We start from the raw sequence: 20492 nt of genomic DNA on the forward strand, positions 1-20492 counted from the left end.
CGCTACGCGCGAAACAGTTAGGGATTAAAGAAATCGTGATTTTTAATTCTAATATGTATTTATTGCTTCTCTTTGTGATTTTACATTATTTATTAATATAGATGTGTTTAATGCACGATTAAAGTTAATGATTTTATTGTCCTACCGAAATATTATAAGCAACTCGATGCTTATATTTGCCATTTATTAAACCTAAATTAAAACTGTAAATAAAAATCATGGGTATTACGGGATTATTGCCTTTTATAGAAAAAGCTTCTAGACGTGTTAATGTTAGTGAATTTAATGGATGTACTGTGGCTATTGATTCCTACTGTTGGCTGCACAAGGGAGCTTTTGCTTGTGCTGATAAAATAGTTCGAGGTGAAGAAACAGATATGTAAGTATTATAATTTATCTTATATATAATGAAATATATATTAAAAATCGTGAACTTATATAAGTCTAAGTATACTTGTACTATTTTTATGCTTATTTTATTATTAGTTTATCAATATAATTTTTTTTAAAATACTTAACCCTTTTTCTTCTATAACTATAACTCATTTTTTCAGACATATAAAGTATTGTTTGAAGTATGTGAATATGCTTTTATCAAAGAATATTAAACCCATCCTTGTGTTTGATGGCAGACATCTACCAGCAAAAGCAATGACTGAATCTAAAAGGAGAGAGTGAGTAATTCATAGTTTTCTAGTGGTTATAATTTTATTTCATACTAGCTGCCCCAGCAAACATTCTTTTGCCATATAAATTAAAATCGTTATTAAAACATAGGGGTTGGTGGACAACCCTTGTCTCATAGGGTAGGAAAAATTCTCGATTCTCAAAGCTGATTTCATAATAATTGGTCTAGCCATTTCAGAGGAGTATGGTGACTAACATTGTGACATTAGTATTTTATATATAAGATAAAATGTCATCAAGATATGTTAAGCATTTTACCCCAACACCAAATAATGAAATGAATATTCTTTCAAATTAATATACATATTGTATATCTGTCTCATATGTTATAAACTTATATGCAATATATAAGTGTTGTTTGCTGAACTACTTGTTTTGCAGTTTGTAGAGCCTAAGCCTTGGTACTTTATAGAAATCATAAAATACCTAGTTTGGGGAATTTATTTATTTATTTAAGTTTTATTTTTTATATAATTACAATTTTAAATATATAATTTAACTTTAATTAATTTGGTTTCTTTATATATGGCTCCATGTGGGTAAAAGCCTCCTCTGGAGCAAATTCTCCATGATTTTTTATTTGTAGTTACACTAATGCATTTTTCCTGCTATTTTTTTTATGTCATCGGACCATCTTTTCTCTGTCTACCTACTTGCCTTTTGCTTGCTGGGTATGCATTATAGAGTATTTATTTATGTATTTGAGGATATTTATAGAGTAAATAAATTCTTTATACTTACATTGTTTATTCATGATTACAGATCTAGAGACATATCTAAAAAGAGAGCAGCTGAATTGCTAAGTCTTGGGAAGGTAATTTGCACTTTTGCTCAATTTTACTAACAGTCCAGGACATTATTGTAATTTTTAATAATTTTCTAATAATCAATAAGAAAAGGCTAATTCAACTAACAAAATTAATACTATGTACAAATATAACAATATTCCATCAATCTATTGATGTTGATACAGCTGTTTATAAATTATGTGTTTTGCAATAATTGTACAATACAACATTATCATTAATTTTGTAGATATTAAATATAATTTGTTAAATATTAATTTTGTATATATTTAAAAATATTATATTTTGTATTATAATGCATAATGGAGGATTGGTGTAGTGCGATGTTTCAGTGATGCTTTAATTAAACCATGTTATCTTTGCTACTGTACCACTACCATCACTTTCTTATGAGACATGTCTAACACATAAGATACACATCCAAGTGTTCACCTGCGGTTTTGTAAGTTTTTGATAATATTTATAAAACTAAGGTCTAATTTATTAAGCATATAATAGGGTTTTTATGATATGAAGTAATCTATTCCTATCCTCATTATATTGGAAATTTGGGACCAACATAATGTTAAACATTATTCAACCAATCCCCTGTATCACTTCAATATGATCTTGAGTTACAGTACTCAGTAATTTTATCTCACTTTTTACATCAGAACATTTACAGGTAGATGAGGCACGATCATACATGCGACGTAGTGTGGACATCACCCATGCAATGGCCCTTAGCCTCATCAAAGAATGCCGGAGGCTTAATGTGGACTGTATTGTGGCTCCCTACGAAGCAGACTCGCAATTGGCCTATTTGAACATTAAAAACATCGCTCATGTAGTTATAACAGAGGATTCTGATCTAGTCTTGTTTGGATGTACCAAGGTAGCTTTTTTATTTTTCGCTAGATTTACGTAGCGGCATATTGTAAGTGCCAGTAATTATTTAACATCAGAGAGCTGCAGGCTCGTTGACCACTTATAGTGGAGAGTAGAGTATTTATGTCGCGGCTATTTCTTGACATCGTGAACCTTCCTTCTTGTTAGCCACCTGTTCCTTGTGAAATATTGGGGAGTAACATAATTTGCTTATTGTTATATATATATTTATTGTATTTTATGGATATATTTGCTTATTCTGAATACATTGGTTTTATTTTACAATTTTGTACTTGTTAGTTTATTTTTATTTTGACTATTTAGGTCTGAGAAAATCTCAACACATTTTGCCCGATTATTTTACAAATAAAATACATAAAATTAAACTTGTTACAATCTTTGAATGTCATATTTATTTATATTTAATAAACAGCCTAAAAAATAAGTTTCAAGCTTCTAGCATTAAAAATGACGATATTTCTATTCAACCGATCTCTTTATAGATTATTTTTCACATTAAAAAATTAAACTGTCTCTGTACCAAAATTTATTTAAATCGTTTTAGCGCGACAGACAGAGAGACACAGAGTTACTTTTGCATTTAAAATATTGGTAAGGATGTATACATATATATTTTGACATTCAATAATTTCAGGTCCTTTTTAAAATGGATTTAGATGGTAATGGCACTTTGGTGGAAACAGCTAAACTTCCTTTGGTGATGAAGTGCCCGATTGAGCATTACACATTCGATAAGTTTAGACAGATGTGCATCATGTCAGGGTGTGATTATCTCTCGTCACTGCCTGGGATCGGACTTGCGAAGGCGCGGCAGTTCGTTACGGCCACACGCGAGTCTAACTTTGCGAATGTGAGTAAATATTACTAATTGTTTGTTTGATTAGCTTGAAAAACTAACTGTATGATGTTTGCAAAAATTTGACATTTGTCAAATTTCACCTAATTTATATACTTAGTATATTTTTAAATTATAGCCTATGTGTTATTCTAATGTATAAGTTATATCACTTTAAAGTTTCATCAAAATACGTTCAGTAGTTTTTGCGTGAAAGAATAACAACATACCAAACACACCACACACAAATGTTATTTGTGTAGATATATTCTAATATATAACATATTTCTATTTTAATCGATTACAGGCACTTAGAAAATTACCGAGTTTCTTCAACAAATCGAATTTAACAGTAACTGACGAGTACAGGGAGAGTTTTCTAAAGGCAGAAGCCACTTTCAAACATCAGTATGTATACGATCCATTGGTGAGGCAGATGGTGAGGCTCACAGAACCTGATGATGAAGGTAATTTTTTTGTGAATTTGTAAGGTCTCATAGAGAATTGTAAATTTCAAGGCCTGAGTATGCTAGAGGAGAGTGGTTCTAAATTTAATTCTGTAAATAAACTACTTAGCTCATAAAGTTAGTATGAGTTTTGAAGCATAAATTATAACACTAACTAGCACCAATTTTTATCTATTGTGTTGAATAAATATTACAATAACGTAAAAGGGGTTTTAATATCATAGTCTAAGATTTATATCTATTTATAAAAATAGAGAAATGTATGTAATGAAATTATCTACTTTTTATATTTTATTTTTCTTCAATTTTATTATGTAATTTGGATTGCCACGCAAATAAATACAAATAGTATTTAAGAATAACATTATATAAGTTATTTTCTTTATAGATATAGAACAGGCGCTGTGCGTCAATGCTGGCGAGTTGTTGGATGCCAAGATAGCTTTTGAGCTAGCACTTGGAAATTTAGACCCCTTCACATTAAATAAAATGGACGATTGGCATCCAGACTACAGAGAGAATACTGTAAGTGTTACTTAAATTTTTTCAGATGCAGAATATTTTATTTCATCAGCATTTTTTCTGCTGTATTGTGTTTTGATCATAATTGTGATTGTAATGTATAATTTAAGCTTTTTAAGTATATAATTAAAAAATTCCCTATTTATACAAGTTTTGTATAAATAGGGAATTTGTGCTATACAAAATAACCACGTCAACGTACCTCGCAACCAGTGACTGACCTGACGTTTCATCGGTTATATTTTAACTTATTTATTTAACTTTATTACATCCGTAGTTTAAAACTGCTTTGATTTGTATCTGGTTTAAAAATAATATAGATTAGATGTAAAAATGAATGAAATAAACGAATGAACATTTTATGAGATATTACTAAAATATAATACGTCCCTATATGAAAATCATCTACTTGTTTTAGGATGGCCGTATAAAAACAAGCAGTTGGAAAAATAAAGGTGTGTCTACACATCCTAGTATTTGGAATGAGAATTTTAAAGAACATTTAAGTGATCCATGTCCGTGGCAAAAGAAAGTAAAAAAAGTGGAACCTATTATAGCAGTTCCACAGACCAGACCGAAAAAGAAAATAGTGAACCTTGTTAGTAAATATATTCCCGAAACAGAAGACCAAAGGTATGTATGTAGGAGAGTCTCAGACTCAATAAAAGAAACTATAATGTTTATGTAACTTGCTACTGGTAAAACAATTGTGAAGTTCTGTTTCTGAAAGTGAATGTTTTGAGTCTATCCATCGTACATAAAAATTGAAAAGCATGTTAAAATCAGCAACCATATGAAAATAAAGGGTTTGTATAGCTGAAAAATTTCGTTCAAAAGACATTAATTCAATATAATTTTAGAAAGAAATTCTAAAATATTATACTATATATAGCTGTTGAAGCAATTAGTCCAATAAGCTTTTTTAAAGATTTTATAATATATTTTCATTTATGTTTACAGTTTAACGATAGAAAATCTAAGTAATATGTACTGCATGGAACCAGTGTGCAAGAAACCAAAATCTGACAATGATTTTCAATTGAACCAATCTCTCACTCAATTTGACACCCAAGGCAGTCACAATGTGGCCTTACATGATGACGACATCATAAAAGAACTTGAAACACAAAAAGAGAAATCTCCTATTTTGGAGAATAAACAGAGGTCATTTAAGAAATGTAGTTCTAAGAATGGAAGTTATTCCATATTGAAAAGACTTAGTAAATTCCCTAGAACGGTCTTGGATGATCATGTTGTAGAGAGTAAATTTTTTAATTCTACCTCAAGTGATACCTCAACGAGTAATTGTAAGGAAAGTATTATTGATAGTGTTAATGATAATGTTACAGTAGAAGAATCTCCTGATAAGCTAAGTAGAAACCCTTTTAAAGTTAAGTTAGTTGAAAGTGTGACACGTTCATTAGAAATAAATACAGATTGTATAGAGATACCTGATTCTCAATTTAATAGTTCTCAAAAAGAAAATTCACCGCAAAGCAGTCCGGTGAAATGTCAGAGGAGTCCAATTTTGGAGCCTAGTTCGCGACAAAACAATCAGTTAAGGATACTCGAAGAAAAACTGTCCAATGACATCTTTAGTCAAGAATCGGTTATTGAAAATACTTATCCTTTGGAAACATTAATTACGCCACTTGATTCACAGGTTAGTTATATTTGTCTGGAAATATGATAGAATAAGAAATCTAAATGGTAATATATTATTCCTTGCTTGCTTGCCTTCCAATGAAATATGCTATTACAGTATCCTCAATCTGGATATTGTGGCTTATTAATATCTATATATGTATATATTATATAGTTTTTTTTGTATATTATAAAGTAATGATGACCCCGCCGGCGTCAATGGTTTACGCTGACGCCCACTGGTACCTACCAGTGTAGGGCAATAAGATGAATATGACGTTAGGTCAGTCAACCCATATTGGCAAATGAAAATTTACCAAGATGGTTTCCAGGGGGAAGTGCATATATAGCAATCAATAACAATTCCCTTCCCTCCAATATCCTAAAGTTGTCTGGTCTGATTATTTATTTTGCTAGAGTCTGCCCATTTTGCACCTGTGGTTCTTATTGTGGGCGAATGCCCGTCAAACATACGTAGCGCAAACGCTACCTCGACGCCAAGGTAGAGCAAAGTAAACGTCGAAAGTAGAAATGAGCCGATTACTACAATCTTTAATGTCAATAAACGTAATAATATGTTATTAAGGAACAATTATATTGCAGAGTTCATTCGGATCAAGTCCACCAAAATCGAAGCTGTTATGGAAAGAATCGCAAAAACCTATAATCCCTAATAGTCAACCTAATAAAATAGGTGGGACAAATAGTATTAAAAGGTCAATAAGTAAAGCTCCTGTTCTTAAAAGGACGACATCTTTACCGAGTAATCAACCCACTTTGCTGAGTAAATTTGGATTCCAGAAAAAGTAAGTACCTTATTAAAATGTGCTGCTTTTAAATTAATGTAATTTAGATAATCGGTGTTTTCATGACACTAACAAGCTTAGGAAGCTTGTCTGGGTCCTATTCATAAATTGGGGCGCAAGAATTTCGTGATTTTTGATTCCTAACGCCTCTGCCAACAGCTGGTCACATAGTTGAGACTCTCCCTTCTGGGGGGAAGGGGATTGTTAGTAATGTGGACTAATGATCACATTGCTAGTAATGTACCATGTCAGATCGACCTCCACGCGGTCACTCCACTCCATCCCCGGAAACCATCGCGATACTTTCCCGGCGAATTTGTCACGTTGGGCTAACTGATCTGACTTTAATTTCATCCTATCATCCTCCACTGGTGCCCCGCCAATTTCAACTTTATTTTTATAGACATGTAGTTGGTAATATTATTAAGTTTATCGACCTTCCTCCTAAACGTGTAGTGTAAGTTATGAATGGCCCGTCTTTTCCAGATCTCTTAGATAGTTTTTAAGTAGGTGATAGCGCTCTCTGCGGGTGCTGGAGATTTTCAAGACAGTAGAATTACAAGGAGTACTTAGAGGACATTAGTATTAAGGTGACGTTCATTTTTATAAATGTAAAGGAGAATTTTATTACATGTATTTATTATTGTACTGTACTATATGTTTCTTACCTAATGGCGGAATTGACAAATGGGTAATACTTATCCTTTGGTTCATGACTACTCGAATGTATGTATATCTACGTTACTACGAAATATTAATATTTCTGAGTATAAATAATAATAATTACTAATATTCTATAATTAATTGATACGTATATTTTTTCAGGCCTGTTTTGAAGAGGTGATCTTTTGTGATTATGCAGTGTCGCAGTGTTATATAATGTTTAATTATGAGTTATTGTTAATATCCTATTTTATTTTCTACTTAGTGCTTTAAGAATTAAAATACAGTTTTATTTGTTAATGCGACAGAATGAGTGTAAAATTTGTATCCTGGACGTCGCTAATTGTGATATTACTGGTATAATTTTTTTATGTGATAAGTGAAACACTGATTATGTGACTATTCCGTCAATATAATTACAATAAAGATTTTTTAACGTTATCTATAGTTTGTTTAAATTATGTCCATTAACAACAACGCGACGTTTCACTAAACGCAGTTTATTGTGTTACTATAAGTACAAAATTCCTCCATTAATTGTATTTTTTTAATGGATGATTATAGAATTGTGTAACCACCTACTCTAACGTTATACACTGTTAGGGTACCAATGGAAGATGATAATGTAACTGGCCAGTCTGTCCATCGTAGCGAATTTACCAGATATGAAACAAAATGGTTTCCAACGAAACCGAAAGGTTTCTGGTTCAAATTTTTCTTCGCGAGATACTACTTAGAGGCTCAACCATTTTTTATGTAATTTAATTTATACGTAGCAGAGGACACAGGCTACCTGCCTCTTACACTATTTACGTACGTCACGTGACCTATTTTAAACATCCTGATTACAGCTTTGTAGAGCTGTGACCACCCCGTAACTCCGACAATAGCGATGTCTCGTGAGATACATCGTAGGCATCGTAGGTAGTGTCTTTTATCCTGTAAAAAACAACCTATCTTCCGAAGCTTATTTAAAGAAAGTTGACATAAGTTCCAGCGTTTTAGGGCCACAACTCAGGGATAGTAAGTACTTCACATAGGTGTCTGAGGTACTCAAACTTGCATCAAAAAGGAGTTTCTTGATTAAACAGTACTCGACTTGTAAATATGTAAATATGCATAAAAATACAGTGTATTTGATATACATACATACATTTATTCGACAATTTCCAACTAATAGTCAAACTTTTTGTTAAAGTTTTCATTACAATAAATATTACAAGTAACACCATACATTACATACACATACATTAATAAATGAACAGGTTATTAAATAACGTTTACATCGTGAGGGGTGGGTCATCACAAACTGATTACAAGGGGTTGGAAGAGTCACAAAGACTCCTTTTACGACTTAGATTTTGTGATATTAATATTAAAACACGAAACTTTAGCTATTAAAATGGACCTTAAAGTATGGTCTTAACAGTTAGCCGTTACAGTTATTATTGATTTGATATGTCACTATAGAGGACTTAATAATAAACAAAAACGGTTTAAAATAGAGTAAAGTACATACATAGGTATCTATATCCTAGGTATACTTTATGGGTGTCAGTTAATCCGCGCTCGTCGACCCCAAAATTAAATTGGTTTCGAATGAATGTTGCTATTGTTTAGTCCCTGGGTTCATTTGAATATTTTCCACTTAGCGTGTAATTAAAATTTCTCTCGCTATAACGAATTTCGATGAAACTCGATATTGGTTAACGATAGAATTAGCATAGACTTGGTTCCTATGGGGGTGAGGGGGATGATTGAATTCAATAAGAAGTGTTAAATATAAAATTGAAAGGCGACAATGTGTTGTATTGTTTATTTAAATAATTAAAAAAGTAAAAATGTAATTAATATTTTTTTTAAACAACAACAATTGGCTTAGGCCATCTAAATTTGTTGTGGACGCTATATTAAGAATTATTATAAATGCTAAATCATATGGTAATTACAAATAGTGGTATTATTATTTCAATTAAGTAATAGTTTGAAGGTATTGTTAAATTAAAATAAATTTTTAATGAGACCATCAAAATCCATGAAAAAAGTACTTAGTACCGAGGAATAGCGACCTATGGGGGTAGATATGAGACTATCGTGATTTGTGTAGATGGCGTATGTATATAGGCAAAGCCACTTTTCATCTATTCGGCTATCTTAGGTTATTTATCATTTCAGTTAAGTATATGAAAAAATATTAGAACTACGTAGTCCATATAAACCGACGTCCTGGCGTGTTATCGTAACGAATTTTTGTTTTGTTTCACGATAATGGGAAGTCGTGATGCAAACAATATTGTGGCAACCTGAAAAAACATGCCCCTGTATTTTTAAAGGGTGTTGCGGGTTCGAAAAATCGTTCTCAGCATTAATATGGCAGGTTCAGTGTGCGTTGGCGAGCGATAACGTCAGCAACGAGTGGGTGTCGGCCAGGGATGCCAACCGTACGAATATTTTCATACAAATATAAGATTTTAAAATCAGTAAAAAATATTACCGTGCATAAGGTTAGAGAGTTAAATTATCCTAATATTAAATATTTTTATCAGATTTCTTCGTAAGTGTAAGGTAGGCATCCCTGGTGCCAGCTCTTCTGGTATTGCAGGTTAATTAAATTATTTGAAATGTAAATGGCCGTAAAATAATGCACGATCATGAAAATATTGAATATTTTATACAATTTTAAACTGACTTGAAATAAATAGAAGGTTCTCTTTCAATTGGTGAAGAAAGGCGAGTAAGAGCACTGATTTTCTCGAGCACTGTGCTCTCAATTTTATGCAGCTCTATGTTATATTTAAGAGGAATCCTTTAGTTAGCACTTCAACTACTAAGAACCTGTTCGGCTAGTCCATCCGGAACTGCACGCGATGAACATTTTTCTTATTGTTAAGTATATTGAAATATGTCGCCGTATACAGTGATGTGATGTCCATAGTACTCTAATAGTATGAAATGAATATCCTTCGTCTATGACGGTTCATAGACGAAGGATATTCATTTCATAAGGTTGACCGTCATTTTGTTTATCATGTAGCTGTTGTAGGTATATAAAAAATATAGTCTTTTTATGTTTTTTCTTTTATGTTGACAAGTAAATTGTAATTAGTAACACGTCGGCTAACCAAACTGCATGTTCTAAACCCGCTTGATATTTTTTTCTTATGACTGGAATCAGTGGTTCTCAAAGTTGCAAGGCGAGTCCATGAAAATTTCAAGCCATAGTTTCGCTTTAAAGCGCTGTCCTTTAAAGCATAAAAAATTTATAATAGTTGCTCTTACACCAACATAGCCATCGTGTTTTGATATACCCTACCTACGTAATATATATCTTCTTACATACACAACAATATCTAAGTTATTAATTAGTTTCTTGTTCAAGGCGATCCTAAATAAACCTACTAGTCGGATAAATTCTAGGTATAGGTACCATATAAAGAACACAATAGTAAGATACTTACATATAACATTTATAACAATAGAAAATATATGTAAATATCTAAAGAATCTTCTTACAAGATGCTATGCAACAACAAATTTAACTTATCGTTAATAAATAACTAAGAGTTGATATTTCCAATTTGATTTCTGCTTATCATCCTTATATACGAAATTAGATACCTATACGCAATAAATAGGTACTTCGTGCTACCGCACCATAGGAGTGTTGTTAGATAACTCCTCATGCGTTGCTATTGTTGAGGACTAAATTGCCTGCCATAAACCTTTAGAACTAAACGTTACCACTTATAACGGCAGAAATAGATGAGATGTAGGTACATACCGATGCAGACTACTTCTTAAAAAGTGTAAATTTATTTCGGCTATTTTCGGTGTGCAAAGATTGCTAGACCTACATGTAGTGTATGTGGAAACACTAGCAGTTTATTATCTATCGTCTCGAGCCGAGCGTACACGGACCGCCGTGCGCAAGAGGGAAGGGATTCCCTGCGCAAGCGCCGCGGAGTAAAGACGTGGAGCTATGGCTAACGAGCCGATATTACGTCGATAACAACTTACATACAAGAAGACATAAATAACAAATAAGTGAACACTATATGTGGCGACGAGGCAAAATGGATATAAATAAAGATAAGTACAAAATCATTTAATAAGATATACATATACCTACGGGTACGGAGTAATTACAAATTTAGAAGGATTATGGTGGGGCCGCACGGGGAGCGAATTATATAGACCTATATAGAAAAAACAATAGCTGGGTAACATCGGTTTACGATCGATTTGCGCCAAGTAAGTAGGTACCTAATTATAAATTGTACTTGCTATACCTATAGTGTCTCTAGCTGGTAGGAATAGTCGTATTAATAATCATTGTAGTAATATGTTTACGTATATCCGTGATTTATTATTTTTAATGTATGATAATGGTGTACTGCCTGCGCTGGCGTGGCACTGATGGAGTATGGTAGAATGAGCGGGAGGGATAGGATCGGTTGGCCCGTCGTGGTGGGTTCGTGTTAATTTGTCGCGATGGTTTCTGGGGGGAGCCGCGTGGAGGTCCCTCTGGCGTGATACATTGTTAGCAGTGGGATTATTTTAACAATCCCATTCCCCCTTCCGTATTTCCGTGTTGAAATAAAAAATCGGTAATGATTGTAGTTGCCGCTGCATGTTCGTTTCATGAGACGGTGACGGTGAGATGTTTAGTGGGACATCATATTACGTGATGCAATAGACCTGTGGGTATGAAGTATAATAGAGCACTGCGTGCGGACGACACGGACGTTTGTTTTGCTTTATCTTTTCTAGGTGTCGATGCACTTTAATTACTTTTGGCAATAGGGCCGCCTTATTGTATTTATACAGAGGTGGTGACTAGTGTTCAAATGTCACTATTTTCTTTTAGAGTATTGCTGCAAATGGACGTGGTCTAAAGTTCCTCTTTCTAACTGTAATGATCACATGATAACTTAATATTACATTTTGTACGGGATAATATTACGATGTTGTCGGGTGATACGATATTATTACAAATGACGGTGAGCTGACAATTGTACCTGCATTATATGTAGTACTGATGTTGGGTGTTATATACAAAACAACAATAGTAAAATCTAAGGTGGGGTGACACACACGGTTTGAGCAGTGCTTGGTGGACAATATTTATATTTGCCTTAATTGATTGCAAGTGTTGAAGTATCTGGGTAACAATGTCCCATACATTTCGATGCGGATGATTTGTTCGGAATAACTGCAGACTATTTTATTCTGGTATTCGAGCAGAGCCGCGAAGTAGTGTTGTTAAAATGTTTTTATTTGGATTGGATTTGGCTTTTGGATTATATAATTTATAAATAATAATTATTAGTGAGCATTCCAATGGATGCCGGTGGGAATTGCAATTGTTTTGCATAGGAAGGTTTTAAATGTAGATTAATTATTAGTTTGATATATTATGTTGGGGTCTACTATACATGTTGTGTAGTGCAAGGTGCCTATCTACTTGTCTGGCATATTTTTAACAATTTGTGCTTTGTGTTAAAATGAAGCGCGCATCTACACTTGCGACCTAGAAGGCAATCTTTTGGTTTGGTGAATTTAGTGTCTAATGAATTTGTTGAAGAAAAACAAAAAAAACAACGTAGTCAAGAGGTTGAGATGCCGACTATTATATTGCGAGGAAGTGTGTCGCTAGTTATGGTCGGATGTAAGGTACAGGAGTGCTGTTTCTATATGCGGTGTGTGGTTTCTATAGTCGGTAACACTGGAACGAGAAAAAGGATACCTAATTATGTATATAGAATTATTCTATTATTTTACAGCAATGACAGTGATTAAATTTTAATAATAAGCTATAGTATAGTACAGTGGTGGTATGTCTTTATGGAATCATATTTAAGATTCTCTCTAATTTAAAAATACCAGTAAATTAGAAATTGCACAATAATGGTTACATGAAATAGAACTACTATTAAGTTCTGAATTATTGTACCTACTCGCCTAATGCATTATGCGGATGAGTGAAGGGGTTATTAGAGTGGAAAAAAAAATGTTTTTTATATTCTTTGAAGTTTCGGGAACATGGAATAGAATATGAATATTCTTTATTTAAAGAAGCTTGAATAAATAATAGGAATAATAGCCTTAATTGCATTAATGTACCGCATTTAGTAGCTGTGGAATGGAGTTAGAATTTGTTTTGTGATCACATGCAGACAGCGCTGACAGCTGTTTTATATGAATGTGACGGGGATGTTGGAGCGATGGGGAGTCATTTTTAATTGACAGTTAATCCAGTTGCGGCTGGAGTTGTGTAGTGTCGCGATACGCGAAATAAGTGTATTAATGTGGTTTTGAGTTTTGAGATAGCGAATAGGAAATGATACCTGCTTCATTGTAGTAGTTGTAAAATATATACATGTATTTGTTTATCGTCATAGTACTGGTGTTGGTCGGTCTCTAAATACTTTGGCCGCATTGCAGGGTAGCTTAGACAAATTAGCGTGTTTTAACTTTTACATACGTACTACAGTGCAACCTCGATAAAACAATTCGAAAAAAAATATATATATATATAGTATATCAAGTAATTCGTTGAACTGAGATTTGTTGAAGGTACGTTGGTCTAAACTTCGTTATAAAAAGGTAAAAAACCTGTCTAAGCCATTTCAACTTGAATCTTTAACAATAGTGACGAGCAGCAGTGTTTACAAAATTTTACATTACTTTCCATCGAACACCAATTATTGGTCTACGAACAAAAGTACGTCGAAACATGTCCTGACATGAATCACATTATAAGAGATAAGTAGAGTTAGGGTCATACCATTGGTGGGAACATTATATAAAGGTTTTGGGTTAAGAAAATTCCTTATAAAGAGGTGTTGTTCCAAATTAAAAAAAATAATAATAATGTCACAATGTAAATGTATATTTTACATCGATTCTTATGGAAAATCCAAGGGATCACAAAGAATTAGTTAAATCAAGGAAGTCGTTATATACGAGGTATATTATTGTGAATGAGGTGCGTTATATTATGGCTGCACAATTATTATTATTATTACTAGATAATAATGTAAACCATGATGCATGATAGTAACAATTGCTAACGATACATTATTGGAAAAAAAAAATAGTTCTGAGGATACTATTAGTATTCCTATACTTTAGATTAGAATTATTTACTGGACATTCTTGTGGAGTAAATAAATCTGAAATATGTTTAATATTAGTAGTCATAAATGTATATATTGTGAAAATTAAATGGATAAGAGTGGCGTTTAATTGTGCTATAATTATAAAATTTGGTGTTTTGCAGGAGTTCATGATTTGCTTATAAAGTGACTATTGGCTCAGATGACCTTAAAGAAATTAGCAAAGGAAGAAAAACTATGAGCATAATACTAATAACCAATACTTAAAGAGGATGAATTAAGAAGTTCAATGGAGTTATAATGACGGTGACAATGGCATTGATATTCTAAAAAAGGAGCTACAGAGGTAAGGTAGACTGGGCCGTCAAGCATTAAATTGCGTATTGACGGACAGGTTGCATTAAATTGCGTTGGCTGGGCCATCAGGCATTAAATTGCGAACTGATGGACAGATTGCATTAAATTGCGTTGGCTGGGCCATCAGGCACTAAATTGCGAACTGATGGACAGATTGCATTAAATTGCGTTGGCTGGGCCATCAGGCATTAAATTGCGAACTGATGGACAGATTGCATTAAATTGCGTTGGCTGGGCCATCAGGCATTAAATTGCGAACTGATGGACAGATTGCATTAAATTGCTTTGGCTGGGCCATCAGGCATTAAATTGCGAACTGATGGACAGATTGCATTAAATTGCGTTGGACTGGGCCGTCAAGCATTAAATTGCGTATTGGCGGACAGGTTGCATTAAATTGCGTTGGCTGGGTCGTTAAGCATTAAATTGCGTATTAACGTCCAGTTTGTGTTAAATTGTCTTTGGCGGGGTCATCAAGCATTGTATTGTGTATTGATGAATGGTGTCCTATTGATTAAAGTGTAAATTGATAGAATGTTGCATTAAATTGCGGTTGAATATAAGTAATAAAAAATTGCCAGTTTTAATGCATATTAATTATTGGAGTGAAATGGAGCGGATTCAGTAAAATATAATTAATCAAAAGTCATAGGACACAAATTAATTTTGGTCGAAAACATAATTTCTATAACTAATATAATTGACGATTGCTGGAGTACGTAGAGTCGCTGTGGTGATATATGTGGTATATGTCGATCGCTCAAAGACTGGTCTGACAACCTTTCCTAATATTTTAGCACTGAATTAATGCAGGTGATAAGAGAGATAATTTTGTACGATGAAGAATGGTTATAGTTATACCCAATTAATACTACATGGACTGATATCAGATATGTAGACAGAATATAGTGGAAAGTCGTTTGCAATTGTTGATGCAACTCTTGATATAATAATAATATTCTGGTATACCACCACAGGACCCATCAATATTTTAAGGAATGATAATAATAAATAGTGGGGAGTTTTGAAGAAATTCCAGATTATGTTTTAGATAATCAGTTTTCAAATGTACATGATAAAGAAAAATACTACATGTAAATAACACATTGCATGAGACAGATAGAACGGAAAAAAATATAAGTATTTACCTTAAACCTACAAAATATAAAGTAGTGACTATAATGATAGAGATATTCTGGTCATAAACATACAACATTTTTTCAGAAGTGCTTTATACTAATCTTACATAATATTACACAATAACAAAGAGGAATAAGAGGCATTCGGCTTATATGTGGCAGTATAGTGTCAAAATGAGTCCACCATCGGTGTAACGTAGCACACATGTCTCCAAGGAACAAATACCTAACAGAGTGGATTGATTCATGCTTGAAAAGAAAATAAACTTAAAAAGGAGAGAGATGTAGTGTATGTGGAAACACTAGCAGTTTATTATCTATCGTCTCGAGCCGAGCGTACACGGACCGCCGTGCGCAAGAGGGAAGGGATTCCCTGCGCAAGCGCCGCGGAGTAAAGACGTGGAGCTATGGCTAACGAGCCGATATTACGTCGATAACAACTTACATACAAGAAGACATAAATAACAAATAAGTGAACACTATACTACAGTTTATTTTTAGGTGGAATTCTATTTGTGATTTCTTTTGAAAGGTGACAGGCTAAAGCAAGATTTGACATAAATACCTGATGCCCATATTTCTTCTACAGGCACTGAACGATCAAAAGAAAACTTTCGAACGGTTCAGTAATAATAAATCACAATCAGGCTGAAAAGTTTTTCGCAAGTGACTTATTTCTTAATTTCGCTTCCGATACCCGCCTACGGTCGTAATAATTGATAAATGGGGCTGCTAAAAAATAATGTTTCATAGCTCATACCTCCCGGGGTGCCAAACGGTTTGTTCATTCGCTGACGAATACTCTCTTGAAATAATGTATGAGATATTCCTATTTTTATAGCCATTGTATTGCAAATAATATATATATCACAGTCATATCTCTTAAAAATTTAAGTTGGAGGGAGAAGGAAGGCAGACCATTTGCTTCGATATTAATTAAGAGTGCATTAAAAAAACGTGCGTATTAATGACTAGCTTATGATTGGATTACACGTGTACGTATATTGCTCTGGTCATTACTGTACAATAAGTTAATAGTTAGAGGAAGAAGAAAAGCAGACCAATGACTCGACATTCATTAAAAGTACAATATTACTTATGAGAGTGAGTGAGATAATAATGAAAGTGATTGCACTAATTGACATTTCTTTTATTGTCTTTTTCTTTTGTACAAAAGAATGTAAGATCATTTTCGTAAAGGGGAAAGCAAGTCAAGCAATCAAGCAAGACATCATGGTAGGTAGAATTCCTTTCTCACCATTAAAAAATCTTATTTACCTAATAGTTAGTGTTAGTTATATCACAGATAACATAATATTACGTAGTTATACATTTAAGCAAATATTTTTTATTTAATAGTAAGCGGCTGTAAAATAAATATGGATTTAAAAATTAATGAAAGGCTGTATTTCGGCATATATTTTTTATACAGTCGGAAGGTGGAGAAGAAGACTTAAAGAATGTCGTCAATCACATGAATTCATCCTTTCTTGGATTTACAATATCATCAGCACATCACATCAAATTAGTTTAGAAGTTTAACACATGAGTACATCAGCTTAGATAATTGTTAATGAATAATAAACAAAAATATATCTAGAAAATTAAGTTTAATTGAACCCTATGTCATTACCTACATTAATTTATTTAATTAAAGTTAATTTATTTAATGACTTTAGATAATGTATTTTTTATATATCTATATCTATATATAATATCTATATTTTTTTATATATATATCTTAGGCACGTTGCTTCGAGTACAAGATCAAGCTACTGTTTAATAAAATAAATAAGACATTATAGTCTTATTTATTTTATTAAACAGTAGCTTGAATATACCTATCTATATATATTATCGGACTTACGGCAAAGTGGATGTCATCATCGTCATTATCATATTTGGATTTATCACTATAGAAATACAGTAGGTTCAGCACATGCTGTATTTGGAATTGCGCCAAGTAGTGAAATCATTATTAATGATTAGGTACATATCTACTACAGGCTCTCCCGATTCCCTGAGATCTGTCTGCGGGAACTTGGAATGGAACTTACATTTCAATACCCTTTTTATTGTTTTATTGTAGTAATAGTCAAGTAGGAATCCTTGTTTATGGGGAGTTTGTTTTCATTTTTTACTTCAAGGTTACCGAGTTCCCCGTACCTAAGTGATTTCTTGCCAAGGGCACAAAGACTTACTTGTAAATGGCGCTTGAAAGACAACCAAACACTTGAAAGATTAAACTAAGTTTGATGCTAATTGAAATGTATTGTTAAAAAAATATTATACTATTTTAAATGTACTTAATTTATGACTTTTATAATCGCTATTTAAAATTAGAAATATTCAGTCTATTTACTGCGAGAGAAATAAATGCAATTTGTCAGACGCCAGCATTTCTTCTAATTTTAAAAGGAGAAACGTAAACGGTGTCACGCAAAATAAGACTTAATTTTGCTAAAGTAACGAATATTACTCTGCGTCTATTTTGTTGGGAATAAAAAAAAACCGGTATTAAGTAGCGGCCACCCCAGCTGTCCGCTTTCATTTTTACTCTTTTCGTAATAATGCTTTAGTGGATATCTCTTTAGGGGAATTTGTGGTGTTTAGGTATATCATTTCAATTTCCTTAACAAAGTATTTTCTTTGTCAATTAAGCTTAGGTACTTAAATGAACATTTTGGAAACAATACCTATATGTTTGTATAAAATAATTTACTATCTCAAATTTTTGTGGACTTAGAGCTATAAGTCTAATTGGAAGCATTTTTAATCGGATCCATCACAAGGGCTGCTTCCATTATTTTTCTATCCTCAACTCATAATATATATTTTTATTTTTGTTGAACTTTATGATTAAAATTCATGGCACGTGTAGCATTTTATAACGTATCTATGTACCATATATATCAAGCTGTATTCGTTACTTTTGTACCCATAAAATCAAAGTCAAAAATACTTATTATTATGAAATGTCTATTGAGAACAAGATACAGCACATAAGAAAACTGTCATATTTTATTTTGGTCACTAAACTTTATAAATTACAATAAGCCTATCCATTTAGGTTGGCATCAGACATTGTGTGAGACATTACAACATGCAAATTATCATATACATGCATATTATTGACCGTTTCTTTAGGATCAATTTAATTTAAAACAGTTTCTATGTTTCGGTTGGGGAGTGGCATATAGATAAGGCAATAAAATTGCAGTATAAAAGGCATTCGTATTAGTTTTCTGGAATCTGGTTTCACATGATAGTATAATATTATGGACATCACGCTATAATGTGACTAAGTTATGTAACGATTATCACTTATCATTAGGTGGGTAGTTAACTTGTTTGCCATTTCAAAAACAAAAAATCTACATTTCAAAGAATATGTGACAACAGTCTAATTGTTAAATTGGGTGTGCAGCAAATTTTAATTTGTGTGCATAAAGGAGGTATATATTATAAATTATATATTTTTTATATAAATCAGTTTTTTTTATATTTTGATTTATATAAAGGCTTGGAGCCAGGACGAATGCGCACGTGCCCTAAATTATTAATTCCGTCGTCTCACCGTCAACCAGGAATATAATATTGTCTAATATAAACGAAGCCATTAATCTATCTCCATTTTGCGCCAAATGAATTGTGCCACTTAATAAGGATCTAAGTCCTCTGGGAGCCGCGCTAGTTAACTAATAAATTATTTATAACCAAATAAAATTTAACGGCGCCAGCTTGCATGAAAAATATATTTAATTTTATTTAAATGTTTGCAATGTTTTTTATTTAAATACTCTATAAATTTGCTAACATTTGATAAACACGTAGATGTTACAGAACACAAACTAGAACAGAACTAGGCGAGATTTTATTAAAAAGATATTGCAATTGAGCCTATTATTGGAAATCTAATCTTATTTACTTAATCAATAGTTTTTAATATGCAAGTAGGTGTGTAATTAAAATCGTGAAATGGTAATAGCGAATATGATCTAAGTATAATAGATAACAAACTGTTATTACAATTATTCATTAGTTATTTTACATATTTTAAAGTTTATGCTTTAGACTTTATTTATTCATCAAATAAGAGCAGTATTGTAAGCTATTTATGTAGTGTGGTATTATGGTACCCGTTTTATGACTTATTAAGTATTATCGCTCTTCTTAGTGAATCCCATATTACAGTTTCTTGGAAAGGGCTACCATATATAGATACGCAGTTGCTAGATTATCGCATTTGAAATTTGGATAATATATTATTAGCAGTAGATATCTTATATATTTCGACTAAAGGTCAAACATTAATAGAAAGTTGGTAAAAGTAAGCGGAAAACAAATATATAATTATAACATAAATAAAATGGCACGATCCTGGATCCTGTTTCACAGAAGAAGCCTTTTAAAGCGCTAACGATTCCTTTTTAAACCATAGACAAGCAACAGTCAGTTATTTATGGAGGGATTAAATCGCGGGAACGGGCTGTGGCCAATATGGCCCCCACTCGGTACTAAGCCGATGATTTAAACATATACAGCCTATCGATTCAGTAA

General features: G+C 32.6%; 1 protein-coding gene across 1 annotated transcript; it reads left to right on the forward strand.

Annotated features, from left to right (window-relative positions):
* Positions 1 to 12: 12 nt before the first annotated feature.
* LOC131845617 (exonuclease 1) lies at positions 13 to 7720 on the forward strand. The gene is made up of 11 exons (XM_059194695.1): positions 13 to 379; positions 555 to 674; positions 1450 to 1501; positions 2158 to 2367; positions 3016 to 3231; positions 3524 to 3683; positions 4072 to 4208; positions 4624 to 4838; positions 5166 to 5868; positions 6453 to 6655; positions 7481 to 7720. Exons 1-11 carry the CDS (start codon positions 219 to 221, stop codon positions 7497 to 7499), a joined length of 2196 nt encoding a protein of 731 aa, XP_059050678.1. The 5' UTR covers positions 13 to 218; the 3' UTR covers positions 7500 to 7720.
* The last annotated feature ends 12772 nt before the right edge of the window (positions 7721 to 20492 follow it).

This window comes from Achroia grisella, unplaced genomic scaffold, assembly GCF_030625045.1.
Source record: "Achroia grisella isolate CSIRO2021 unplaced genomic scaffold, CSIRO_AGI_Agris_v1 utg478, whole genome shotgun sequence".
Taxonomy (NCBI): domain Eukaryota; kingdom Metazoa; phylum Arthropoda; class Insecta; order Lepidoptera; family Pyralidae; genus Achroia; species Achroia grisella.